The 27,839-nt window shown below is 57.5% G+C and overlaps 1 protein-coding gene across 1 annotated transcript in view; it reads left to right on the top strand.

Moving 5' to 3' along the window:
* LOC148135325 (uncharacterized) overlaps positions 1-27,839 on the top strand; it is a 94,175-nt gene that overhangs the window by 7,813 nt on the left and 58,523 nt on the right. Inside the window, exons 3-8 of the mRNA XM_087985121.1 lie at positions 667-832; positions 7,029-7,262; positions 9,806-10,039; positions 12,929-13,162; positions 15,316-15,549; positions 19,138-19,371. Of these exons, the coding sequence (XP_087841247.1) occupies positions 667-832; positions 7,029-7,262; positions 9,806-10,039; positions 12,929-13,162; positions 15,316-15,549; positions 19,138-19,371 (1,336 nt within the window). The remainder of the gene's footprint in view (positions 1-666; positions 833-7,028; positions 7,263-9,805; positions 10,040-12,928; positions 13,163-15,315; positions 15,550-19,137; positions 19,372-27,839) is intronic.

The following is a 27,839-nucleotide window of genomic DNA, read 5'->3' on the forward strand; positions in this document are numbered from 1 at the left end:
CCCCCTCCCCCCTCTCTCTCTCCCCGCCTCCTCTCCCTCTCTCCCTCTCCCCCTCTCAACCCCTCTCTCCCTCTCCCTCTCCCCCTCCCTCTCCCCCTCTCTCTCCCTCTCCCTCTCCCCCTCCTTCTCCCCTTCCCCTCCTCTCTCCCTCTCTCCCTCCCCCTCCTCTCTCTCTCTGCGCCTCCTCTACCCCTCTCTCTCCCTCTCCCCCTCTCTCCCTCCCTCCCTCCTTCTCTCTCCCTCTCTCCCTCTCCCCCTCTCTCCCTCCCACTCTCCCCTCCCACACCCTCTCCCCCTCCCACATCCTCTCCCCCCTCTCTCTCTCCCTCTCTCCCTCTCCCCCTCTCTCTCCCTCTCCCCCTCTCTCTCCCTCTCTCCTCTCCCCCTCTCTCTCCCTCTCCCCCTCCCACACCCTCTCCCCCTCTCTCTCTCCCCCTCTCTCTCCCTCTCCCCCTCTCTCTCCCTCTCCCCTCTCTCCCTCTCCCCCTCCCCACACCCTCCCCCCCTCTCCCTCTCTCCCTCTCTCCCTCTCCCCCTCCCACACCCTCCCCCTCACCCCGGGACAGAGGGGAGTCTCTCTCTCTGGTATCAGATGGTGATTTGCCATTTGGTAGCTGCCTGCCTGCCTGACTCCCTCCCTCCCTCTGCCTCCATCTTCCTGCCCAGTGGGAAAGATCGATGTCGACACTTTATCATCGAGCAGATCACTGACGGTTACTACCAGATCCTGGGAGATCAGCGGCAGCACAGCAGCATCCCAGAACTCCTCAACTATCACAAGAAGTTCCCTATCTTACCGTTTATGGAATACCTGACTACGGCCTGTCATAAGGTAAGATACTCCCAGGCCTGGGGCCTACAGTGAGGTACAATACTCCCAGGCCTGGGGCCTACAGTGAGGTACAATACTCCCAGGCCTGGGCCTACAGTGAGGTACAATACCCCCAGGCCTGGGGCCTACCGTGAGATACAATATTCCCAGGCCTGGGGCCTACCGTGAGGTACAATACTCCCAGGCCTGGAACCTGCAGTGAGGTACAATACTCCCAGGCCTGGGCCTACAATGAGGTACAATACTCCCAGGACTGGGGCCTACAGTGAGGTACAATACTTCCAAGACTGGGCCTACAGTGAGGTACAACACTCCCAGGACTGGAGCCTACAATGAGGACTTGGGTCTGCAGTGAGGTACAATACCTGACTACGGCCTGTCATAAGGTATGATACTCCCAGGCCTGGGGTCTACCATGAGGTACAATACTCCCAAGACTGGGGCCTACAGTGAGGTACAATACTCCCAGGCCTAGGGCCTACAGTGAGGTACAATACTCCCAGGCCTCGGGACTACAGTGAGGAACTATACTCCCAGGCCTGGGCCTACAGTGAGGAACTATACTCCCAGGCCTGGGTCTACAGTGAGGTACAATACTCCCAGGACTGGGGCCTACAGTGAGGTACAATACTCCCAGGACTGGGGTCTGCAGTGAGGTACAATACCTGACTACGGCCTGTCATAAGATATGATACTCCCAGGCCTGGGGCCTACCATGAGGTACAATACTCCCAGGCCTGGGGCCTACAGTGAGGTACAACACTCCCAGGCCTGGGGCCTACAGTGAGGTACAACACTCCCAGGATTGGGGCCTACAGTGAGATACAATACTCCCAGGCCTGGGCCTACAGTGAGATACAATACTCCCAGGCCTGGGGCCTACCGTGAGGTACAATATTCCCAGGCCTGGGGCCTACAGTGAGGTACAATACTCCCATGCCTGGGGCCTACCGTGAGGTACAATACTCCCAGGCCTGGGGCCTACAGTGAGGTACAACACTCCCAGGCCTGGGGCCTACAGTGAGGTACAATACTCCCAGGCCTGGGGCCTACAGTGAGGTACAACACTCCCAGGCCTGGGGCCTACAGTGAGGTACAATACTCCCAGGCCTGGGGCCTACAGTGAGGTACAACACTCCCAGGCCTGGGGCGTAGAGTGAGGTACAATACTCCCAGGCCTGGGGCCTACCATGAGGTACAACATTCCCAGGCCTGGGGTCTATATTCCAGTTGCCAATCCCTGTCAGTTGTCTCTCCTTTGTCACTGGTTCCACAAAACATCAATAAGCACAAAGCCCAGCTCCTCACGACGGGAATAATCTCCCAAATCCCGATTGGATGGACTGTCAGTTGGTCCCTTCCTTTTCCCACCTCCATCCTCAAAACCAAACCTTTAACCAACAGAGGGGCAGGGAGTTAACTACAGCCCCTGGATCCCAAATCCCAGTGTCCCCTCCATGGTTATTCCTGTGGGCGCCGCGCCAATTCTGGGCAGGGGTTGGTAAGACAAAGGCTACAACCAGGCCCCAGGCCTTGGATTGCCAAAGCACGATGGCTTCAGACTCACTGGGGTATCCTTGGGTCCCTGGGGGGTGTCCCTGGGGGTGTCCCTGGGCCCCTGGGGGTGTCCCTGGCGGTGTCCCTGGGGTGTCACTGGGGGTGTCCCTGGGGGTGTCCCTGGGCCCCTGGGGGTGTCCCTGGGGGTGTCCCGGGGGGTGTCCCTGGGTCCCTGGGGGTGTCTCTGGGGGTGTCCCTGGGGGTGTCCCTGGGGGTGTCTCTGGATCCCTGTGGGTGTCCCTGGGGGTGTCTCTGGGTGTCTCTGGGCACCTGGGGGTGTCTCTGGGTGTGTCTGGGTGTCTCTGGGTCTCACTGGGTGTCACTGGGTGTCTCTGGGTCTCACCAGGTGTCTCTGGGTGTCACTGGGTGTCACTGGGTGTCTCTGGGTCTCACCAGGTGTCTCTGGGCATCTCTGGGTGTCACTGGGTGTGTCAGGGCGTCTCTGGGTCTCACCAGGTGTCTCTGGGCATCTCTGGGTGTCACTGGGTGTCTCTGGGTGTCTCTGGGTGTTACTGGGCGTCTCTGGGTGTCTCTGGGTCTCCCCAGGTGTCTTTGGGCATCTCTGGGTGTCACTGGGTGTCTCTGGGCGTCTCTGGGTCTCACCAAGTGTCTCTGGGAGTCTTTGGGTGTCACTGGGTGTCTCTGGGTCTCACCAGGTGTCTCTGGGCATCTCTGGGTGTCACTGGGTGTCTCTGGGTGTCACTGGGTGTCTCTGGGTCTCACCAGGTGTCTCTGGGTGTCACTGGGTGTCACTGGGTGTCTCTGGGTCTCACCAGGTGTCTCTGGGCATCTCTGGGTGTCACTGGGTGTGTCAGGGCGTCTCTGGGTCTCACCAGGTGTCTCTGGGCATCTCTGGGTGTCACTGGGTGTCTCTGGGTGTCTCTGGGTGTTACTGGGCGTCTCTGGGTGTCTCTGGGTCTCCCCAGGTGTCTTTGGGCATCTCTGGGTGTCACTGGGTGTCTCTGGGCGTCTCTGGGTCTCACCAAGTGTCTCTGGGAGTCTTTGGGTGTCACTGGGTGTCTCTGGGTCTCACCAGGTGTCTCTGGGCATCTCTGGGTGTCACTGGGTGTCTCTGGGTGTCACTGGGTGTCACTGGGTGTCTCTGGGTCTCACCAGGTGTTTCTGGGTGTCTCTGGGTGTCACTGGGTGTCTCTGGGTGTCTCTGGGTGTCTCTGCGTGTCACTGGGTGTCTCTGGGAGTCTCTGGGTGTCTCTGGGTCTCACCACGTGTCTCTGGGCATCTCTGGGTGTCACTGGGTGTCTCTGGGTCCCACCAGGTGTCACTGGGTGTCTCTGGGTGTCTCTGGGTCTCACCAAGTGTCTCTGGGAGTCTTTGGGTGTCACTGGGTGTCTCTGGGTCTCACCAGGTGTCTCTGGGCATCTCTGGGTGTCACTGGGTGTCTCTGGGTGTCACTGGGTGTCACTGGGTGTCTCTGGGTCTCACCAGGTGTTTCTGGGTGTCTCTGGGTGTCACTGGGTGTCTCTGGGTGTCTCTGCGTGTCACTGGGTGTCTCTGGGAGTCTCTGGGTGTCTCTGGGTCTCACCACGTGTCTCTGGGCATCTCTGGGTGTCACTGGGTGTCTCTGGGTCCCACCAGGTGTCACTGGGTGTCTCTGGGAGTCTCTGGGTCTCACCGGGCGTCTCTGGGCGTCTCTGGGCGTCTCTGGGTGTCTCTGGGTGTCTCTGGGTGTCACTGGTTGTCTCTGGGTCTCACCGGGTGTCTCTGGGCATCTCTGGGTGTCACTGGGTGTCTCTGGGCATCTCTGGGTGTCACTAGGTGTCTCTGGGTCTCACCAGGTGTCTCTGGGCATCTCTGGGTGTCACTGGGTGTCTCTGGGTGTCTCTGGGTCTCACCAGGTGTCTCTGGGCGTCTCTGGGTGTCACTGGGTGTCTCTGGGTCTCATCAGGTGTCTCTGGGCATCTCTGGGTGTCACTGGGTGTCTCTGGGCATCTCTGGGTGTCACTGGGTGTCTCTGGGTCTCACGAGGTATCTCTGGGCATCTCTGGGTGTCACTGGGTGTCTCTGGGTGTCTCTGGGTCTCACCAGGTGTCTCTGGGCATCTCTGGGTGTCACTGGGTGTCTCTGGGTGTCACTGCGTGTCTCTGGGTCTCACCAGGTGTCTCTGGGCGTCTCTGGGTGTCACTGGGTGTCTCTGGGTGTCTCTGGGTGTCACTGGGTGTCTCTGGGTCTCACCAGGTGTCTCTGGGCATCTCTGGGTGTCTCTGGGTGTCACTGGGTGTCACTGGGTGTTTCTGGGTCTCACCAGGTGTCTCTGGGTGTCTCTCGGTGTCCCTGGGTCCCTGGGGGTGTCCCTGGGGACGTTCCTGGGGGTGTCTCTGGGAGTGTCCCTGGGGGTGTCCCTGGGTCCCTGGGGGTGTCCCTGGGGGTGTCCCTGGGGGTGTCCCTGGGACCCTAGGGGTGTCCCTGGGGATGTCTCTGGGTGTCCCTGGGCGTCTCTGGGTGTCACTGGGTGTCTCTGGGTAACACCAGGTGTCTCTGGGAGTCTCTGGGTGTCACCGGTGTCCCTGGGTGTCTCTGGGTCTCACTGGGTGTCTCTGGGAGTCACTGGGTAACTGGGGGTGTCTTTGGGTGTCTCTGGGCGTCTCTGGGCGTCTCTGGGTGTCTCTGGGTCTCACCAGGTGTCTCTGGGCATCTCTGGGTGTCACTGGGTGTCTCTGCGTCTCACTAGATGTCTCTGGGCATCTCTGGGTGTCACTGGGTGTCTCTGGGTCTCACCAGGTGTCTCTGGGCATCTCTGGGTGTCACTGGGTGTCTCTGGGTCTCACCAGGTGTCTCTGGGCATCTCTGGGTGTCACTGGGTGTCTCTGGGTCCCACCAGATGTCTCTGGGCATCTCTGGGTGTCACTGGGTGTCTCTGGGTCTCACGAGGTGTCTCTGGGCATCTCTGGGTGTCACTGGGTGTCTCCGGGTGTCTCTGGGTCTCACCAGGTGTCTCTGGGTGTCACTGGGTGTCTCTGGGTCTCACCAGGTGTCTCTGGGTGTCTCTGGGTGTCACTGGGTGTCTCTGGGTCTCACCAGGTGTCTCTGGGTGTCTCTGGGTGTCTCTGGGTGTCACTGGGGGTGTCAGGGTGTCCCTGGGAGTGTCCCTGGGGGTGTCACTGGGGTTGTCTCTGGGGGTGTCCCTGGGAGGTCCCTGAGGGTGTCCCTGGGTCCCTGGGGGTATCCCTGGGGGTGTCCCTGGGGGTGTCTCTGGGGGTATCCCTGGGGGTGTCCCTGCGGGTATCCCTTGGTCCCTGGGGGTGTCCCTGGGGGAGTCCCTGGTGGTATCCCTGGGGGTGTCCCTGGGGGTGTCCCTGGGGGTGTCCCTTGGTCCCTGGGGGTGTCCCTGGGGGAGTCCCTGGGGGTGTCCCTGGGGGTGTCCCTGGGGGTATCCCTGGGGGTGTCCCTGGGGGAGTCCCTGGGGGTGTCCCTGGGGGAGTCCCTGGGGGTGTCCGTGGGGGTGTCCCTGGGGGTGTCAGGGTGTCCCTGGGGGTGTCCCTGGGGGTGTCCCTGTGGGTGTCCCTGGGGGTGTCAGGGTGCCCCTGGGGGTGTCCCTGGGGGTGTCCATGGGGGTGTCCCTGGGTCCCTGGGGGTGTCCCTGGGGGTGTCGCTGGGGGTGTCGCTGGGGGTGTCCCTGTGGGTGTCCCTGGGGGTGTCAGGTTGCCCCTGGGGGTGTCCCTGGGGGTTTCCCAGGGGGTGTCCCTGGGGGTGTCCCTGGGGGTGTCCCTGGGGGTGTCCCTGGGGGTGTCAGGGTGCCCCTGTGGGTGTCCCTGGGGGTGTCAGGGTGCCCCTGGGGGTGTCCCTGGGCGTGTCCCTGGGGATGTCCCTGGGGGTGTCAGGGTGTCCCTGGGGGTGTCCCTGGGGGTGTCCCTGGGGGTGTCCCTGGGGGTATCCCTGGGGGTGTCCCTGGGGGTGTCCCTGGGGGTATCCCTGGGGGTGTCCCTGGGGTGTCCCTGGGGGTGTCCCTGGGGGTGTCCCTGGGGGTTTCCCTGGGGGTGTCCCTGTGGGTGTCCCTGGGAGTGTCCCTGGGGGTGTCAGGGTGTCTCTGGGGGTGTCCCTGGGGGTGTCCCTGGGGGTGTCAGGGTGTCCCTGGGGGTATCCCTGGGGGTATCCCTGGGGGTGTCCCTGGGGTGTCCCTGGGGGTGTCCCTGGGTTGTGTCCCTGGGGGTTTCCCTGGGGGTGTCCCTGTGGGTGTTCCTGGGGGTGTCCCTGGGGGTGTCAGGGTGTCCCTGGGGGTGTCCCTGGGGGTGTCCCTGGGGGTGTCAGGGTGTCCCTGGGGGTTTCCCTGGGGGTATCCCTGGGGGTGTCCCTGGGGGTGTCCCTGGGGGTATCCCTGGGGGTGTCCCTGGGGGTGTCCCTGGGGGTTTCCCTGGGGGTATCCCTGGGGGTGTCCCTGGGGGTATCCCTGGGGTGTCCCTGGGGGTGTCCCTGGGGGTGTCCCTGGGGGGTCCCTGGGGGTGTCCCTGGGGGTGTCCCTGGGGGTATCCCTGGGGTGTCCCTGGGGGTGTCCCTGGGGGTGTCCCTTGGTCCCTGGGGGTGTCCCTGGGGGTGTCCCTGGGGTGTCCCTGGGGGTGTCCCTGGGGGTGTCCCTGCGGTCCTGGCCCTCCTGTGAATACTCTCTCCTTTCCCGTATTCCCAGTTTCCTGATAAACATTACGAGGATATCGACAGGATCCGGAGACGGAAGGTGGATATCCGGGCGATGGCAGGAGGAGCTGCTGCCCCTCTCCCTCCCGACAGGACGGAGGATCGACCGGGATCACCCTCATTACCAGGAGCACCGACCTCTGACCCCGCACCCACACACGCTGCCCGTCCCCGGGCAGTGGAAGGGGGTACGGGGGTCACACTGGACGATGCCACCTATCAGGAGGTGAGGACCCAGTGACACTGTCTAATGGACAGAATGTCACCCATCGAGGGGCAGGAGGAAGGGGTACCCCTGGGAACGGGGAACGGGTAACGTCACTGTGTGTGGGGAACCCACTGCCCCTTTAGCACCCCGTGACTGGGAGACACTGGGTGTTACTGGGTGCCTGGGGGCATCTCTGGCTGACACTGGGTGCTTGGGGGTGTCTCTGGGAGTCTATGGGTGTCACTGACTGTCTCTGGGTGTCGCTGAGTACCTGGGGGTGTCTCTGGGTGTCACTGAGTGCCTGGGGGTGTTACTGGGTACCTGAGGGTGTCTATCGGTGTCACTGGGTGTCTCTGGGCACCTGGGGGTCACTGGGGGTCACTGGGTACCTGGGGGTGTCTATCGGTGTCACTGGGTGTCTCTGGGTACCTGGGGGTGTCTCTGGGAGTCTATGGGTGTCACTGACTGTCTCTGGGTGTCGTTGAGTACCTGGGGGTGTCTCTGGGTCTCACCAGGTGTCTCTGGGCGTCTCTGGGTGTCTCTGGGTGTCACTGGGTGTCTCTGGGTCTCACCAGGTGTCTCTGGGTGCCTGGGGGTGTTACTGGGTACCTGAGGGTGTCTATCGGTGTCACTGGGTGTCTCTGGGCACCTGGGGGTCACTGGGGGTCACTGGGTACCTGGGGGTGTCTCTGGGTGTCCCTGGGTGTCTCTGGGTACCTGGGGTGTCACTAGGTGTCACTGGGTGTCTCTGGGTGTCTCTGGGCACCTGGGGGTGTCACTGGGTGTCTCTGGGTGCCAGGAGGTGTCACTGGGTGTCTCTGGGTGTCACTGGGTGCTTGGGGGTGTCACTAGGAGTCTCTGGGTGTCACTGGGTGTCTCTGGGCATCTCTGGGTGTCACTCGGTGTCTCTGGGTGTCTCTGGGTCTCACCAGGTGTCTCTGGGCGTCTCTGGGTGTCACTGGCTGTCTCTGGGTCTCACCAGGTGTCTCTGGGTGTCTCTGGGCACCTGGGGGTGTCTCTGGGTGTGCCTGGGCATCTCTGGGTGTCACTGGGTGTCTCTGGGTATCACCAGGTGTCTCTGGGCATCTCTGGGTGTCACCGGTGTCCCTGGGTGTCTCTGGGTCTCACTGGGTGTCTCTGGGAGTCACTGGGTAACTGGGGGTGTCTTTGGGTGTCTCTGGGCGTCTCTGGGTGTCTCAGGGTGTCTCTGGGTGTCTCTGGGTCTCACCAGGTGTCTCTGGGAGTCTCTGGGTGTCTCTGGGTGTCTCTGGGTATCACCAGGTGTTTCTGGGCATCTCTGGGTGTCTCTGGGTCTCACCAGGTGTTTCTGGGCATCTCTGGGTGTCACTGCGTGTCTCTGGGTCTCACCAGGTGTCTCTGGGCATCTCTGGGTGTCACTGGGAGTCTCTGGGTGTCTCTGGGTGTCACTGGGTGTCTCTGGGTCTCACCAGGTGTCTCTGGGCGTCTCTGGGTGTCTCTGGCTGTCACTGGGTGTCACTGGGTCTCACCAGGTGTCTCTGGGCGTCTCTGGGTGTCACTGGGTGTCTCTGGGTGTCACTGGGTGTCTCTGGGTCTCACCAGGTGTCTCTGGGTGTCTCTGGGTGTCTCTGGGTGTCTCAGAGTCTCACCAGGTGTCTCTGGGCATCTCTGGGTGTGACTGGGTGTCTCCGGGTGTCTCTGGGTCTCACCAGGTGTCTCTGGGAGTCTCTGGGTGTCACTGGGTGTCTCTGGGTGTCACTGGGTGTTTCTGGGTCTCACCAGGTGTCTCTGGGTGTCTCTGGGTGTCACTGGGTGTCTCTGGGTGTCACTGGGTGTTTCTGGGTCTCACCAGGTGTCACTGGGTGTCTCTGGGTGTCACTGGGTGTCTCTGGGTGTCACTGGGTGTTTCTGGGTCTCACCAGGTGTCACTGGGTGTCTCTCGGTGTCCCTGGGTCCCTGGGCGTGTCCCTGGGGGTGTCCCAGGGGGTGTCCCTGGGGTGTCCCTGGGGGTGTCAGGGTGTCCCTGGGGGTGTCCCTGGGGGTGTCCCTGGGGGTTTCCCTGGGGGTGTCCCTGTGGGTGTCCCTGGGGGTGTCCCTGGGGGTGTCAGGGTGTCCCTGGGGGTGTCCCTGGGGGTGTCCCTGGGGGTGTCAGGGTGTCCCTGGGGGTATCCCTGGGGGTATCCCTGGGGGTGTCCCTGGGGTGTCCCTGGGGGTGTCCCTGGGGGTGTCCCTGGGGGTTTCCCTGGGGGTGTCCCTGTGGGTGTCCCTGGGGGTGTCCCTGGGGGTGTCAGGGTGTCCCTGGGGGTGTCCCTGGGGGTGTCCCTGGGGGTATCCCTGGGGGTGTCCCTGGGGGTATCCCTGGGGTGTCCCTGGGGGTGTCCCTGGGGGTGTCCCTGGGGGTGTCCGTGGGGGTGTCCCTGGGGGTGTCCCTTGGTCCCTGAGGGTGCCCCTGGGGGTGCCCCTGGGGGTGTCCCTGGGGGTATCCCTGGGGGTGTCCCTGGGGTGTCCCTGGGGGTGTCCCTGGGGGTGTCCCTGCGGTCCTGGCCCTCCTGTGAATACTCTCTCCTTTCCCGTATTCCCAGTTTCCTGATAAACATTACGAGGATATCGACAGGATCCGGAGACGGAAGGTGGATATCCGGGCGATGGCAGGAGGAGCTGCTGCCCCTCTCCCTCCCGACAGGACGGAGGATCGACCGGGATCACCCTCATTACCAGGAGCACCGACCTCTGACCCCGCACCCACACACGCTGCCCGTCCCCGGGCAGTGGAAGGGGGTACGGGGGTCACACTGGACGATGCCACCTATCAGGAGGTGAGGACCCAGTGACACTGTCTAATGGACAGAATGTCACCCATCGAGGGGCAGGAGGAAGGGGTACCCCTGGGAACGGGGAACGGGTAACGTCACTGTGTGTGGGGAACCCACTGCCCCTTTAGCACCCCGTGACTGGGAGACACTGGGTGTTACTGGGTGCCTGGGGGCATCTCTGGCTGACACTGGGTGCTTGGGGGTGTCTCTGGGAGTCTATGGGTGTCACTGACTGTCTCTGGGTGTCGCTGAGTACCTGGGGGTGTCTCTGGGTGTCACTGAGTGCCTGGGGGTGTTACTGGGTACCTGAGGGTGTCTATCGGTGTCACTGGGTGTCTCTGGGCACCTGGGGGTCACTGGGGGTCACTGGGTACCTGGGGGTGTCTATCGGTGTCACTGGGTGTCTCTGGGTACCTGGGGGTGTCTCTGGGAGTCTATGGGTGTCACTGACTGTCTCTGGGTGTCGTTGAGTACCTGGGGGTGTCTCTGGGTCTCACCAGGTGTCTCTGGGCGTCTCTGGGTGTCTCTGGGTGTCACTGGGTGTCTCTGGGTCTCACCAGGTGTCTCTGGGTGCCTGGGGGTGTTACTGGGTACCTGAGGGTGTCTATCGGTGTCACTGGGTGTCTCTGGGCACCTGGGGGTCACTGGGGGTCACTGGGTACCTGGGGGTGTCTCTGGGTGTCCCTGGGTGTCTCTGGGTACCTGGGGTGTCACTAGGTGTCACTGGGTGTCTCTGGGTGTCTCTGGGCACCTGGGGGTGTCACTGGGTGTCTCTGGGTGCCAGGAGGTGTCACTGGGTGTCTCTGGGTGTCACTGGGTGCTTGGGGGTGTCACTAGGAGTCTCTGGGTGTCACTGGGTGTCTCTGGGCATCTCTGGGTGTCACTCGGTGTCTCTGGGTGTCTCTGGGTCTCACCAGGTGTCTCTGGGCGTCTCTGGGTGTCACTGGCTGTCTCTGGGTCTCACCAGGTGTCTCTGGGTGTCTCTGGGCACCTGGGGGTGTCTCTGGGTGTGCCTGGGCATCTCTGGGTGTCACTGGGTGTCTCTGGGTATCACCAGGTGTCTCTGGGCATCTCTGGGTGTCACCGGTGTCCCTGGGTGTCTCTGGGTCTCACTGGGTGTCTCTGGGAGTCACTGGGTAACTGGGGGTGTCTTTGGGTGTCTCTGGGCGTCTCTGGGTGTCTCAGGGTGTCTCTGGGTGTCTCTGGGTCTCACCAGGTGTCTCTGGGAGTCTCTGGGTGTCTCTGGGTGTCTCTGGGTATCACCAGGTGTTTCTGGGCATCTCTGGGTGTCTCTGGGTCTCACCAGGTGTCTCTGGGAGTCTCTGGGTGTCTCTGGGTGTCTCTGGGTCTCACCAGGTGTTTCTGGGCATCTCTGGGTGTCACTGCGTGTCTCTGGGTCTCACCAGGTGTCTCTGGGCATCTCTGGGTGTCACTGGGAGTCTCTGGGTGTCTCTGGGTGTCACTGGGTGTCTCTGGGTCTCACCAGGTGTCTCTGGGTGTCTCTGGGTGTCTCTGGGTGTCACTGGGTGTCTCCGGGTGTCTCTGGGTCTCACCAGGTGTCTCTGGGAGTCTCTGGGTGTCACTGGGTGTCTCTGGGTGTCACTGGGTGTTTCTGGGTCTCACCAGGTGTCTCTGGGTGTCTCTGGGTGTCACTGGGTGTCTCTGGGTGTCACTGGGTGTTTCTGGGTCTCACCAGGTGTCACTGGGTGTCTCTGGGTGTCACTGGGTGTCTCTGGGTGTCACTGGGTGTTTCTGGGTCTCACCAGGTGTCACTGGGTGTCTCTCGGTGTCCCTGGGTCCCTGGGCGTGTCCCTGGGGGTGTCCCAGGGGGTGTCCCTGGGGTGTCCCTGGGGGTGTCAGGGTGTCCCTGGGAGTGTCCCTGGGGGTGTCACTGGGATTGTCTCTGGGGGTGTCCCTGGGGGGTCCCTGGGGGTGTCCCTGGGGGTGTCCCTGGGGGGTGTCCCTGGGAGTGTCCCTGGGAGTGTCCCTGGGGGTGTCCCTGGGGGTGTCCCTGTGGGTATCCCTGGGGGTGTCCCTGGGGGTGTCAGGGTGTCCCTGGGGGTGTCCCTGGGGGTGTCCCTGTGGGTGTCCCTGGGCGTGTCCCTGGGGGTGTCCCTGGGGGTGTCCCTGTGGGTGTCCCTGGGGGTGTCCCTGGGGGTGTCAGGGTGTCCCTGGGGGTGTCCCTGGGGGTGTCCCTGTGGGTGTCCCTGGGGGTGTCCCTGGGGGTGTCAGGGTGTCCCTGGGGGTGTCCCTGGGGGTGTCCCTGGGGGTGTCCCTGTGGGTGTCCCTGGGCGTGTCCCTGGGGGTGTCCCTGGGGGTGTCCCTGTGGGTGTCCCTGGGGGTGTCCCTGGGGGTGTCAGGGTGTCCCTGGGGGTGTCCCTGGTCCCTGGGGGTGTCCCTGGGGTGTCCCTGGGGGTGTCCCTGGTCCCTGGGGGTGTCCCTGGCGTGTCCCTGGGGGTGTCAGGGTGTCCCTGGGGGTGTCCCTGGTGGTGTCAGGGTGTCCCTGGGGGTGTCCCTGGGTCCCTGGGGGTGTCCCTGGTCCCTGGGGTGTCCCTGGGGGTGTCCCTGGGGGTGTCCCTGGGGGTGTCAGGTTGTCCCTAGGGGTGTCCCTGGTCCCTGGGGGTGTCCCTGGGGGTGTCCCTGGGGGTGTCCCTGGGGGTATCCCTGGGGGTATCCCTGGGGGTGTCCCTGGGGGTATCCCTGGGGGTGTCCCTGGGGGTGTCCCTGGGGGTGTCCCTGGGGGTATCCCTGGGGTGTCCCGGGGGTATCCCTGGGGGTGTCCCTGGGGGTGTCCCTGGGGGGGTCCCTGGGGGTGTCCCTGGGGGTGTCCCTGGGGGTGTCCCTGCGGTCCTGGCCCTCCTGTGAATACTCTCTCCTTTCCCGTATTCCCAGTTTCCTGATAAACATTACGAGGATATCGACAGGATCCGGAGACGGAAGGTGGATATCCGGGCGATGGCAGGAGGAGCTGCTGCCCCTCTCCCTCCCGACAGGACGGAGGATCGACCAGGATCACCCTCATTACCAGGAGCACCGACCTCTGACCCTGCACCCACACACGCTGCCCGTCCCCGGGCAGTGGAAGGGGGTACGGGGGTCACACTGGGCGATGCCACCTATCAGGAGGTGAGGACCCAGTGACACTGTCTAATGGACAGAATGTCACCCATCGAGGGGCAGGAGGAAGGGGTACCCCTGGGAACGGGGAACGGGTAACGTCACTGTGTGTGGGGAACCCACTGCCCCTTTAGCACCCCGTGACTGGGAGACACTGGGTGTTACTGGGTGCCTGGGGGCATCTCTGGCTGACACTGGGTGCCTGGGGGTGTCTCTGGGAGTCTATGGGTGTCACTGACTGTCTCTGGGTGTCGCTGAGTACCTGGGGGTGTCTCTGGGTGTCACTGGGTGCCTGGTGGTGTTACCGGCTACCTGAGGGTGTCTATCGGTGTCACTCGGTGTCTCTGGGCACCTGGGGATCACTGGGGGTCACTGGGTACCTGGGGGTGTCTCTGGGTGTCCCTGGGTGTCTCTGGGTACCTGGGGGTGTCACTAGGTGTCACTGGGTGTCTCTGGGTGTCTCTGGGCACCTGGGGGTGTCACTGGGTGTCTCTGGGTGCCAGGAGGTGTCACTGGGTGTCACTGGGTGTCTCTGGGTGTCACTGGGTGCTTGGGGGTGTCACTTGGAGTCTCTGGGTGTCACTGGGTGTCTCTGGGCATCTCTGGGTGTCACTCGGTGTCTCTGGGTGTCTCTGGGTCTCACCAGGTGTCTCTGGGTGTCTCTGGGTGTCACTGGGTGTCTCTGGGTCTCACCAGGTCTCTCTGGGTGTCTCTGGGCATCTCTGGGTGTCACTGGCTGTCTCTGGGTCTCACCAGGTGTCTCTGGGCACCTGGGGGTGTCTCTGGGTGTGCCTGGGTGTCTCTGGGTGTCACTGGGTGTCTCTGGGTATCACCAGGTGTCTCTGGGCATCTCTGGGTCTCACCAGGTGTCTCTGGGTGTCTCTGGGCACCTGGGGGTGTCTCTGGGTGTGCCTGGGCGTCTCTGGGTGTCACTGGGTGTCTCTGGGTATCACCAGGTGTCTCTGGGCATCTCTGGGTGTCACCGGTGTCCCTGGGTGTCTCTGGGTCTCACTGGGTGTCTCTGGGAGTCACTGGATAACTGGGGGTGTCTTTGGGTGTCTCTGGGCGTCTCTGGGCGTCTCTGGGTGTCTCTGGGTGTCTCTGGGTATCACCAGGTGTCTCTGGGCATCTCTGGGTGTCTCTGGGTCTCACCAGGTGTTTCTGGGCATCTCTGGGTGTCACTGGGTGTCTCTGGGCATCTCTGGGTGTCACTGGGTGTCTCTGGGTCTCACCAGGTGTCTCTGGGCATCTCTGGGTGTCACTGGGTGTCTCTGGGTGTCTCTGGGTCTCACCAGGTATCTCTGGGCACCTGGGGGTGTCTCTGGGTGTCCCTGGGTGTCTCTGGGTGTCACTTGGTGTCTCTGGGAGTCACTGTGCGTCTCTGGGCGTCTCTGGGTGTTTCTGGGTGTCTCTGGGTCTCACCAGGTGTCTCTGGGCGTCTCTGGGTGTCACTGGGTGTCTCTGGGTGTCTCTGGGTCTCACCAGGTGTCTCTGGGCGTCTCTGGGTGTCACTGGGTGTCTCTGGGTGTCTCTGGGTCTCACCAGGTGTCTCTGGGCATCTCTGGGCGTCTCTGGGTGTCTCTGGGTCTCACCAGGTGTCTCTGGGCATCTCTGGGTGTCACTGGGTGTCACTGGGTGTCTCTGGGTCTCACCAGGTGTTTCGGGGCGTCTCTGGGTGTCACTGGGTCCCTGGGGGTGTCAGGGTGTCCCTGGGGGTGCACCCGGGGGTGTCCCTGGGGGTGTCAGGGTGTCCCTGGGGGTGCACCCGGGGGTGTCCCTGGGGGTGTCAGGGTGTCCCTGGTCCCCTGGGGGTGTCCCTGGGGGTGTCGGGGTGTCCCTGGGGGTGTCCCTGGGTGTGTCCCTGGTCCCTAGGGGTGTCCCTGGGGGTGTCCCTGGGAGTGTCCCTGGGGGTGTCAGGGTGTCCCTGGGGGTGTCCCTGGGGGTGTCCCTGGGGTGTCCCTGGGGGTGTCCCTGGGGGGGTCCCTGAGGGTATCCCTGGGGGTATCCCTGGGGTGTCCCTGGGGGTGTCCCTGGGGGTGTCCCTGGGGGTGTCCCTGGGGTGTCCCGGGGGTGTCCCTGGGGGTGTCCCTGGGGGTGTCCCTGGGGGTGTCCCTGCGGTCCTGGCCCTCCTGTGAATACTCTCTCCTTTCCCGTATTCCCAGTTTCCTGATAAACATTACGAGGATATCGACAGGATCCGGAGACGGAAGGTGGATATCCGGGCGATGGCAGGAGGAGCTGCTGCCCCTCTCCCTCCCGACAGGACGGAGGATCGACCGGGATCACCCTCATTACCAGGAGCACCGACCTCTGACCCCGCACCCACACACGCTGCCCGTCCCCGGGCAGTGGAAGGGGGTACGGGGGTCACACTGGACGATGCCACCTATCAGGAGGTGAGGACCCAGTGACACTGTCTAATGGACAGAATGTCACCCATCGAGGGGCAGGAGGAAGGGGTACCCCTGGGAACGGGGAACGGGTAACGTCACTGTGTGTGGGGAACCCACTGCCCCTTTAGCACGAGAATCACTGGATCCCATTGAGGTTCGCTGGGTGTCATTGAGTGTCACTCGATCCCATTAAGTGTCACTGGGTGTCATTGAGTGTCACTGGGTGTCATTGAGTGTCACTGGATCCCATTAAGTGTCACTGGGTGTCATTGAGTGTCACTGGATCCCATTGAGGTTCACTGGGTGTCATTGAGTGTCACTGGATCCCATTAAGTGTCACTGGGTGTCATTGAGTGTCACTGGATCCCATTGAGTGTCACTGGGTGTCAGTGAGTGTCACTGGATCCCATTGAGTGTCAGTGAGTGTGATTGAGTGTCACTGGATCCCATTGAGTGTCACTGGGTGTCATTGAGTGTCACTGGATCCCATCAAGTGTCACTGGGTGTCGTTGAGAATCACTGGATTCCCACTGAGTGTCACTGGATCCCATTGAGTGTCACTGGGTGTCATTGCGAATCACTGGCTCCCATTATATGTCACTGGGTGTCATTGAGTGTCACTGGGTGTTATTGAGAATCACTGGATCCCATTGAGTGTCACTGGGTGTCATTGATAATCACTGGGTCCCATTGGGTGTCACTGGGAGTCATAGAGAATCACTGGCTCCCATTGAGTGTCACTGGCTGTCATTGAGAATCACTGGATCCCATTGAGTGTCACTGGATCCCATTGAGTGTCACTGGATCCCATTGAGGTTCACTGGGTGTCATTGAGTGTCACTGGGTGTCATTGAGTGTCCCTGGATCCCATTGAGAGTCAGTGGGTGTCATTGAGTGTCACTGGGTGTCATTGAGTGTCCCTGGATCCCATTGAGTGTCACAGTGTGTGTCATTGAGAATCACTGGATCCCATTGAGTGTCACTGGATCCCATTGAGTGTCACTGGGTGTCATTAAGTGTCACTGGATCCCATTGAGTGTCACTGGGTGTCACTGAGGGTCCCTGGATCCCATTGAGAGTCACTGGGTGTCATTGAGAATCACTGGCTCCCATTACGTGTCACTGGGTGTCATTGAGTGTCACTGGGTGTCATTGAGAATCACTGGATCCCATTGAGTGTCACTGGGTGTCATTGATAATCACTGGGTGTCATTGAGTGTCACTGGGTGTCATAGAGAATCACTGGCTCCCATTGAGTGTGACTGGCTGTCATAGAGAATCACTGGGTCCCATTGAGAGTCACTGGATGTCATTGAGAATCACTGGGTCCCATTGAGAGTCACTGGGTGTCATTGAGTGTCACTGGGTGTCATTGAGTGTCACTGGATCCCATTGAGAGTCACTGGGTGTCATTGAGAATCACTGGGTCCCATTGAGAGTCACTGGGTCCCATTGAGTGTCACTGGGTGTCATTGAGTGTCACTGAGTGTCATTGAGTGTCACTGGAGCCCATTGAGTATCACTGGATCCCAGGAGAGTATTTGGGTGTCATTGAGAATCACTGGGTCCCATTGAGTGTCACTGGATCCCATTGAGTGTCTTCGGGTGTCACTGGGTGTCACTGGATCCCATTGAGTGTCACTCGGCGTCATGGAGAATCGCTGCATCCCATTGAGTGTCACTGGGTGTCATTGAGAGTTACTGGATCCCATTGAGTGTCACTGGGTGCTATTGAGAATCACTGGATCCCATTGAGTGTCACTGGGTGTCATTGAGAATCTCTGGATCCCATTGAGTGTCACTGGATCTAATTGAGTGTCATTGGGTGTCATTGAAAATCGCTGGATCCCATTGAGGTTCGCTGGGTGTCATTGAGTGTCACTCGATCCCATTAAGTGTCACTTGGGTCATTGAGTGTCACTGGGTGTCATTGAGTGTCACTGGATCCCATTAAGTGTCACTGGGTGTCATTGAGTGTCACTGGATCCCATTGAGGTTCACTGGGTGTCATTGAGTGTCACTGGATCCCATTAAGTGTCACTGGGTGTCATTGAGTGTCACTGGATCCCATTGAGTGTCACTGGGTGTCAGTGAGTGTCACTGGATCCCATTGAGTGTCAGTGAGTGTGATTGAGTGTCACTGGATCCCATTGAGTGTCACTGGGTGTCATTGAGTGTCACTGGATCCCATCAAGTGTCACTGGGTGTCGTTGAGAATCACTGGATTCCCACTGAGTGTCACTGGATCCCATTGAGTGTCACTGGGTGTCATTGCGAATCACTGGCTCCCATTATATGTCACTGGGTGTCATTGAGTGTCACTGGGTGTTATTGAGAATCACTGGATCCCATTGAGTGTCACTGGGTGTCATTGATAATCACTGGGTGTCATTGAGTGTCGCTGGGTGTCATTGAGTGTCACTGGATCCCATTGAGAGTCACTGGATCCCATTGAGTGTCACAGTGTGTCATTGAGAATCTCTGGATCCCATTGTGTGTCACTGGATCTAATTGAGTGTCACTGGGTGTCATTGAGAATCGCTGGATCCCATTGAGTGTCACTGGATCCCATTGAGTGTCACTGGGTGTCATTGAGAGTCACTGGGTGTCATTTGAGTGTGACTAGATCCCATTGAGTGTCACTGGGTGTCATTGAGAATCACTGGGTCCCATTGAGTGTCACTGGGTGTCATTGAGTGTCACTGGATCCCATTGAGAATCACTGGGTGTCATTGAGTGTCACTGGGTGTCATTGAGATTCACTGGGTCCCATTGAGTGTCACTGGGTCCCATTGAGAGTCACTGGATCCCATTGAGAGTCACTGGGTGTCATTGAGTGTCACTGGGTCCCATTGAGAGTCACTGGGTGCCATTGAGAGTCACTGGGTGTCATTGAGTGTCACTGGGTGTCATTGAGAGTCACTGGGTGTCAGTTCGGTGTCCCTCAATCTCACCGATTGGTTCTGGATGTTATTGCGGGAGAGTCACTGAGGGTCTCTGGCTGACTCCTGGTGATGCAGGATGTCCCTAGGTGTCACCCAGTGACACTGGGTATTGTTGGGTGTCATTGAGGTTCACTGGGTGTCATTGAGAGTCGTCAGGTGTCCCTGGGTGCCATTGGATGTCATTATGAGTCACTAGATGTTACTGGGCCCCATTGGGTGTCACCGAGAGACATTGGGTGGCAACTGATGTCATTCAGTGTCACTGGGAGTATGTGGGTGTCACTTGTTATAACTGGGAGTCATTGGGCGATATGTGAGTGTTGCTGGGAGTCACTGGATGCAACTGAGTCTCACTCAGTATCTCTGGGTCTCATCGGGTGTCATCCAGTGTCTCTGGGTCTCACATGGGGGCTCTGACCATCTGTGGGTCTCTCTGAGAAACACTGGGGCTCATTGGGAGTCACTGGGTGTCTCTGGGTCCCTGGGGGTGTACCTGGGGGTGTACCTGGGGGTGTCCCTTGGTCCCTGGGGGTGTCCCTGGGGGTGTCCCAGGGGGTATCCCTGGGGTGTCCCTGGGGGTGTCCCTGGGGGTGTCCCTGCCGTCCTGGCCCTCCTGTGAATACTCTCTCCTTTCCCGTATTCCCAGTTTCCTGATAAACATTACGAGGATATCGACAGGATCCGGAGACGGAAGGTGGATATCCGGGCGATGGCAGGAGGAGCTGCTGCCCCTCTCCCTCCCGACAGGACAGAGGATCGACTGGGATCACCCTCATTACCAGGAGCACCGACCTCTGACCCCGCACCCACACACGCTGCCCGTCCCCAGGCAGTGGAATGGGGTACGGGGGTCCCACTATACGATGCCAACTATCAGGAGGTGAGGACCCAGTGACACTGTCTAATGGACAGAATGTCACCCATCGAGGGGCAGGAGGAAGGGGTACCCCTGGGAACGGGGAACGTGTACGTCACTGTGTGTGGGGAACCCACTGCCCCTTTAGCACACGGTCACTGGGTGACACTGGGTGTCATTGGGAGACACTGGGTGTTACTGGGAGACACTGGGTGTCACTGGGTGACATTGAGAATCACTGGATCCCATTGAGGTTCACTGGGTGTCATTGAGTGTCACTGGATCCCATTGAGTGTCACTGAGTGTGATTGAGTGTCCCTGGATCCCATTGAGTGTCACTGGGTGTCATTGAGTGTCACTGGATCCCATTGAGTGTCACTGGGTGTCATTGAGAGTCACTGGGTGTCATTGAGTGTCACTGGGTGTCATTGAGAATCGCTGGATCCCACTGAGTGTCGCTGGGTGTCATTGAGTGTCACTGGATCCCATTGAGTGTCACTGGTGTCATTGAAAATCACTGGCTCCCATTGAGTGTCACTGGGTGTCATTGAGTGTCACTGGGTGTCATTGAGAATCACTGGATCCCATTGAGTGTCGCTGGGTATCATTGAGAATTGCTGGATTCCATTGAGTGTCACTGGGTGTCATTGGGGAATCACTGGATCCCATTGAGTGTCACTGGGTGTCATTGAGGTTCACTGGGTGTCATTGAGTGTCGCTGGGTGTCATTGAGAATCGCTGGATCCCATTGAGTGTCACTGGGTGTCATTGAGAGTCACTGGATCCCATTGCGTGTCATTGGGTGTCATTGAGTGTCACTGGATCCCATTGAGTGTTACCGGGTGTCATTGAGAATCACTGGATCCCATTGAGTGTCGCTGGGTATCATTGAGGTTCACTGGGTGTCATTGAGTGTCACTGGATCCCAGAGTGACACTGCGTGTAATTGAGAATCACTGGGTGTAATTGAGATCACTGGATCCCATTGAGTGTCACTGGGTGTCATTGAGTGTCCCTGGATCCCATTGAGTGTCACTGGGTGTCATTGAGTGTCACTGGATCCCATTGAGTGTCACTGGATCCCATTGAGTGTCACAGTGTGTGTCATTGAGAATCACTGGATCCCATTGTGTGTCACTGGGTGTCATTAAGTGTCCCTGGATCCCATTGAGTGTCACTGGGTGTCATTGAGAATCACTGGATCCCATTGAGTGTCACTGGGTGTCAATGAGTGTCACTGGTGTCATTGAGAATCACTGGATCCCATTGAGAGTCACTGGGTGTCATTGATAATCACTGGGTCACATTGGGTGTCACTGGGAGTCATAGAGAATCACTGGGTCCCATTGAGAATCACTGGGTCCCATTGAGAGTCACTGGGTGTCATTGAGTGTCACTGGATCCCATTGAGAGTCACTGGGTCCCATTGAGGTTCACTGGGTGTCATTGAGTGTCACTGGATCCGATTGAGAGTCACTGGCTGTCATTGAGTGTCACTGGGTGTCATTGAGTGTCACTGGATCCCATTGAGTTTCACTGGGTTTCATTGAGAATTACTGGGTCCCATTGAGTGTCGCCGGGTCCCATTGAGAGTATTTGGGTGTCATTGAGAATCACTGGGTCCCATTGAGAGTCACTGGGTCCCATTGAGTGTCACTGGGTGTCATTGAGTGTCACTGGATCCCATTGAGAGTCCCTGGCTGTCATTGAGTGTCACTGGGTGTCATTGAGTGTCACTGGATCCCATTGAGTGTCACTGGGTTTCATTGAGAATCACTGGATCCCATTGAGTGTCACTGGGTGTCCTTGAGTGTCACTGGGTGTCAGTTCGGTGTCCCTCAGTCTCACCGATTGGTTCTGGATGTTATTGCGGGAGAGTCACTGAGGGTCTCTGGCTGACTCCTGGTGATGCAGGATGTCCCTCGGTGTCACCCAGTGACACTGGGTGTTGTTGGGTGTCATTGAGGTTCACTGGGTGTCATTGAGTGTCACTGGATCGCAGAGTGACACTGGGTGTCATTGAGAATCACTGGGTGTCATTGAGTGTCACTGGATATCATTGAGAATCACTGGGTCCCATTGAGTGTCACTGGGTATCATTGAGTGTCACTGGGTCCCATTGAGTGTCACTGGGTGTCATTGAGAGTCACTGGATGTCATTGAGAGTCACTGGGTGTCATTGTCAGTCACTGGATCCCATTGAGTTTCACTGGGTTTCATTGAGTGTCCCTGGATCCCATTGAGTGTCACTGGGTGTCATTGAGTGTCACTGGATCCCATTGAGTGTCACTGGGTGTCATTGAGTGTCACTGGATCCCATTGAGTGTCGCTGGGTGTCATTGAGAATTGCTGGATCCCATTGAGTGTCACTGGGTGTCATTGAGAGTCACTGGATCCCATTGAGTGTCACTGGGTGTCATTGAGTGTCACTGGATTCCATTGAGTGTTACTGGGTGTCATTGAGAATCACTGTATCCCATTGAGAGTCACTGGGTGTCATTGAGAATCACTGGATCCTATTGAGAGTCACTGGCTGTCATTGAGGTTCACTGGGTGTCATTGAGTGTCACTGCATCCCAGAGTGACACTGGGTGTCATTGAGAATCACTGGCTGTAATTGAGATCACTGGATCCCATTGAGTGGCACTGGGTGTCATTGAGTGTCCCTGGCTCCCATTGAGTAGCACTGGGTGTCATTGAGTGTCACTAGATCCCATTGAGTGTCCCTGGATCCCATTGAGTGTCACTGGGTGTCATTGAGAATCACAGGATCCCATTGAGTGTCACTGGATCCCATTGATTGTCACTGGGTGTCATTAAGTGTCACTTGATCCCATTGAGTGTCACTGGGTGTCATTGAGTGTCCCTGGATCCCATTGAGTGTCACTGGGTGTCATTGAGAATCACCGGCTCCCATTGAGTGTCACTGGGTGTCATTGAGTGTCACTGGTGTCATTGAGAATCACTGGATCCCATTGAGTGTCACTGGGTGTCATTGATAATCACTGGGTGCCATTGGGTGTCACTGGGAGTCATAGAGAATCACTGGGTCCCATTGAGAGTCACTGGGTGTCATTGAGAATCACTGGGTCCCATTGAGAGTCACTGGCTGTCATTGAGAATCACTGGGTCCCATTGAGAGTCACTGGGTGTCATTGAGTGTCGCTGGGTGTCATTGAGTGTCACTGGATCCCATTGAGAGTCACTGGATCCCATTGAGTGTCACAGTGTGTGTCATTGAGAATCACTGGATCCCATTGAGTGTCACTGGATCCCATTGATTGTCACTGGGTGTCATTAAGTGTCACTTGATCCCATTGAGTGTCACTGGGTGTCATTGAGAATCACAGGATCCCATTGAGTGTCACTGGATCCCATTGATTGTCACTGGGTGTCATTAAGTGTCACTTGATCCCATTGAGTGTCACTGGGTGTCATTGAGAATCACCGGCTCCCATTGAGTGTCACTGGGTGTCATTGAGTGTCACTGGTGTCATTGAGAATCACTGGATCCCATTGAGTGTCACTGGGTGTCATTGATAATCACTGGGTGCCATTGGGTGTCACTGGGAGTCATAGAGAATCACTGGGTCCCATTGAGAGTCACTGGGTGTCATTGAGAATCACTGGGTCCCATTGAGAGTCACTGGCTGTCATTGAGAATCACTGGGTCCCATTGAGAGTCACTGGGTGTCATTGAGTGTCACTGGGTGTCATTGAGTGTCACTGGATCCCATTGAGAGTCACTGGATCCCATTGATTGTCACTGGGTGTCATTAAGTGTCACTTGATCCCATTGAGTGTCACTGGGTGTCATTGAGTGTCCCTGGATCCCATTGAGTGTCACTGGGTGTCATTGAGAATCACCGGCTCCCATTGAGTGTCACTGGGTGTCATTGAGTGTCACTGGTGTCATTGAGAATCACTGGATCCCATTGAGAGTCACTGGGTGTCATTGATAATCACTGGGTCACATTGGGTGTCACTGGGAGTCATAGAGAATCACTGGGTCCCATTGAGAATCACCGGGTCCCATTGAGAGTCACTGGGTGTCATTGAGTGTCACTGGATCCCATTGAGTGTCACTGGGTGTCATTGAGTGTCCCTGGATCCCATTGAGTGTCACTGGGTGTCATTGAGAATCACCGGCTCCCATTGAGTGTCACTGGGTGTCATTGAGTGTCACTGGTGTCATTGAGAATCACTGGATGTCATTGATAATCACTGGGTGCCATTGGGTGTCACTGGGAGTCATAGAGAATCACTGGGTCCCATTGAGAGTCACTGGGTGTCATTGAGAATCACTGGGTCCCATTGAGAGTCACTGGCTGTCATTGAGAATCACTGGGTCCCATTGAGAGTCACTGGGTGTCATTGAGTGTCACTGGGTGTCATTGAGTGTCACTGGATCCCATTGAGAGTCACTGGATCCCATTGAGTGTCACAGTGTGTGTCATTGAGAATCACTGGATCCCATTGAGTGTCACTGGATCCCATTGATTGTCACTGGGTGTCATTAAGTGTCACTTGATCCCATTGAGTGTCACTGGGTGTCATTGAGTGTCCCTGGATCCCATTGAGTGTCACTGGGTGTCATTGAGAATCACTGGATCCCATTGAGTGTCACTGGGTGTCATTGAGTGTCACTGGTGTCATTGAGAATCACTGGATCCCATTGAGAGTCACTGGGTGTCATTGATAATCACTGGGTCACATTGGGTGTCACTGGGAGTCATAGAGAATCACTGGGTCCCATTGAGAATCACTGGGTCCCATTGAGAGTCACTGGGTGTCATTGAGTGTCACTGGATCCCATTGAGAGTCACTGGGTCCCATTGAGAGTCACTGGATGTCATTGAGTGTCACTGGATCCCATTGAGAGTCACTGGCTGTCATTGAGTGTCACTGGGTGTCATTGAGTGTCACTGGATCCTATTGAGTTGCACTGGGTTTCATTGAGTGTCACTGGGTCCCATTGAGAGTATTTGGGTGTCATTGAGAATCACTGGGTCCCATTGAGAGTCACTGGGTGTCACTGGGTGTCAGTTCGGTGTCCCTCAGTCTCACCGATTGGTTCTGGATGTTATTGCGGGAGAGTCACTGAGGGTCTCTGGCTGACACCTGGTGATGCAGGATGTCCCTTGGTGTCACTCAGTGACAATGGGTATTGTTGGGTGTCATTGAGGTTCACTGGGTGTCATTGAGTGTCACTGCATCCCATTGAGTGTCACTGGGTGTCATTGAGAATCACTGGGTGTCATTGAGTGTCACTGGATATCATTGAGAATCACTGGGTCCCATTGAGTGTCACTGGGTATCATTGAGTGTCACTGGGTCCCATTGAGTGTCACTGGGTGTCATTGAGAGTCACTGGGTGTCATTGTCAGTCACTGGATCCCATTGAGTGGCACTGGGTGTCATTGAGTGTCCCTGGATCCCATTGAGTGTCACTGGGTGTCATTGAGTGTCACTGGATCCCATTGAGTGTCCCTGGATCCCATTGAGTGTCATAGTGTGAGTCATTGAGAATCACTGGGTCCCATTGAGAATCACTGGGTCCCATTGAGAGTCACTGGGTGTCATTGAGTGTCACTGGATCCCATTGAGAGTCACTGGGTCCCATTGAGAGTCACTGGGTATCATTGAGTGTCCCTGGATCCCATTGAGTGTCACTGGGTGTCATTGAGTGTCACTGGATCCCATTGAGTGTCACTGGATCCCATTGAGTGTCACTAGGTGTCATTAAGTGTCACTGGATCCCATTGAGTGTCATTGGGTGTCATTGATAATCACGGGGTCCCATTGGGTGTCACTGGGAGTCATAGAGAATCACTGGCTCCCATTGAGTGTCACTGGCTGTCATTAAGAATCACTGGGTCCCATTGAGTGTCACTGGATGTCATTGAGAATCACTCGGTCCCATTGAGAGTCACTGGGTGTCATTGAGTGTCACTGGGTGTCATTGAGTGTCACTGGATCCCATTGAGAGTCACTGGGTCCCATTGAGAATCACTGCGTCCCATTGAGAGTCACTGGGTGTCATTGAGTGTCACTGGATCGCATTGAGAGTATTTGGGTGTCATTGAGAATCACTGGGTCCCATTGAGTGTCACTGGGTGTCATTGAGTGTCACTGGATCCCATTGAGTGTCATTGGGTGTCACTGGGTGTCACTGGTCCCATTGAGTGTCACTCGGCGTCATGGAGAATCGCTGCATCCCATTGAGTGTCACTGGGTGTCATTGAGAGTTACTGGATCCCATTGAGTGTCACTGGGTGTCATTGAGAATCACTGGATCCCATTGAGTGTCACTGGGTGTCATTGAGAATCTCTGGATCCCATTGAGTGTCACTGGATCCCATTGAGTGTCACTGGGTGTCATTGAGTGTCACTGGATGTCATTTGAGTGTCACTGGATCCCATTGAGTGTCACTGGGTGTCATTGAGAGTCACTGGATGTCATTTGAGTGTCACTAGATCCCATTGAGTGTCACTGGGTGTCATTGAGAATCACTGGATCCCCTTGAGTGTCACTGGGTGTCATTGAGTGTCACTGGAACCCATTGAGAATCATGTGTGTCATTGAGAGTTACTGGATCCCATTGAGTGTCACTGGGTGTCATGGAGAATCGCTGCATCCCATTGAGTGTCACTGGGTGTCTTTGAGAGTTACTGGATCCCATTGAGTGTCGCTGGGTGTCATTGAGGGTCCCTGGATCCCATTGAGTGTCACTGGGTGTCATTGAGTGTCACTGGGTGTCATTGAGTGTCATTGGGTGTCACTGGGTGTCACTGGATCCCATGGAGAATCGCTGCATCCCATTGAGTGTCACTGGGTGTCATTGAGAGTTACTGGATCCCATTGAGAGTCACTGGGTGTCATTGAGTGTCACTGGGTGTCATTGAGTGTCACTGGGTCCCATTGAGAGTCACTGGGTGTCATTGATAATCACTGGGTCCCATTGGGTGTCACGGGGAGTCATAGAGAATCACTGGCTCCAATTGAGTGTCACTGGCTGTCATTGAGAATCACTGGGTCCCATTGAGTGTCACTGGATGTCATTGAGAATCACTGGGTCCCATTGAGAGTCACTGGGTGTCATTGAGTGTCACTGGATCCCATTGAGTGTCACTCAGTGTCATTGAGTGTCACTGGAGCCCATTGAGTGTCACTGGATCCCATTGAGAGTATTTGGGTGTCATTGAGAATCACTGGGTCCCATTGAGTGTCACTGGGTGTCATTGAGTGTCACTGGATCTCATTGAGTGTCATTGGGTGTCACTGGGTGTCACTGGATCCCATGGAGAATCGCTGCATCCCATTGAGTGTCACTGGGTGTCATTGAGAGTTACTGGATCCCATTGAGTGTCACTGGGTGTCATTGAGAATCTCTGGATCCCATTGTGTGTCACTGGATCTAATTGAGTGTCACTGGGTGTCATTGAGAATCGCTGGATCCCATTGAGTGTCACTGGATCCCATTGAGTGTCACTGGGTGTCATTGAGAGTCACTGGGTGTCATTTGAGTGTGACTAGATCCCATTGAGTGTCACTGGGTGTCATTGAGAATCACTGGGTCCCATTGAGTGTCACTGGGTGTCATTGAGTGTCACTGGATCTCATTGAGTGTCATTGGGTGTCACTGGGTGTCACTGGATCCCATGGAGAATCGCTGCATCCCATTGAGTGTCACTGGGTGTCATTGAGAGTTACTGGATCCCATTGAGTGTCACTGGGTGTCATTGAGAATCTCTGGATCCCATTGTGTGTCACTGGATCTAATTGAGTGTCACTGGGTGTCATTGAGAATCGCTGGATCCCATTGAGTGTCACTGGATCCCATTGAGTGTCACTGGGTGTCATTGAGAGTCACTGGGTGTCATTTGAGTGTGACTAGATCCCATTGAGTGTCACTGGGTGTCATTGAGAATCACTGGGTCCCATTGAGTGTCACTGGGTGTCATTGAGTGTCACTGGATCCCATTGAGAATCACTGGGTGTCATTGAGTGTCACTGGGTGTCATTGAGATTCACTGGGTCCCATTGAGTGTCACTGGGTCCCATTGAGAGTCACTGGATCCCATTGAGAGTCACTGGGTGTCATTGAGTGTCACTGGGTCCCATTGAGAGTCACTGGGTGCCATTGAGAGTCACTGGGTGTCATTGAGTGTCACTGGGTGTCATTGAGAGTCACTGGGTGTCAGTTCGGTGTCCCTCAGTCTCACCGATTGGTTCTGGATGTTATTGCGGGAGAGTCACTGAGGGTCTCTGGCTGACTCCTGGTGATGCAGGATGTCCCTAGGTGTCACCCAGTGACACTGGGTATTGTTGGGTGTCATTGAGGTTCACTGGGTGTCATTGAGAGTCGTCAGGTGTCCCTGGGTGCCATTGGATGTCATTATGAGTCACTAGATGTTACTGGGCCCCATTGGGTGTCACCGAGAGACATTGGGTGGCAACTGATGTCATTCAGTGTCACTGGGAGTATGTG

Source organism: Chiloscyllium plagiosum, unplaced genomic scaffold (genome assembly GCF_037043375.1).
Source record: "Chiloscyllium plagiosum isolate Xiang-an unplaced genomic scaffold, Cpla_swu_hap1 HiC_scaffold_50, whole genome shotgun sequence".
Lineage (NCBI taxonomy): Eukaryota > Metazoa > Chordata > Chondrichthyes > Orectolobiformes > Hemiscylliidae > Chiloscyllium > Chiloscyllium plagiosum.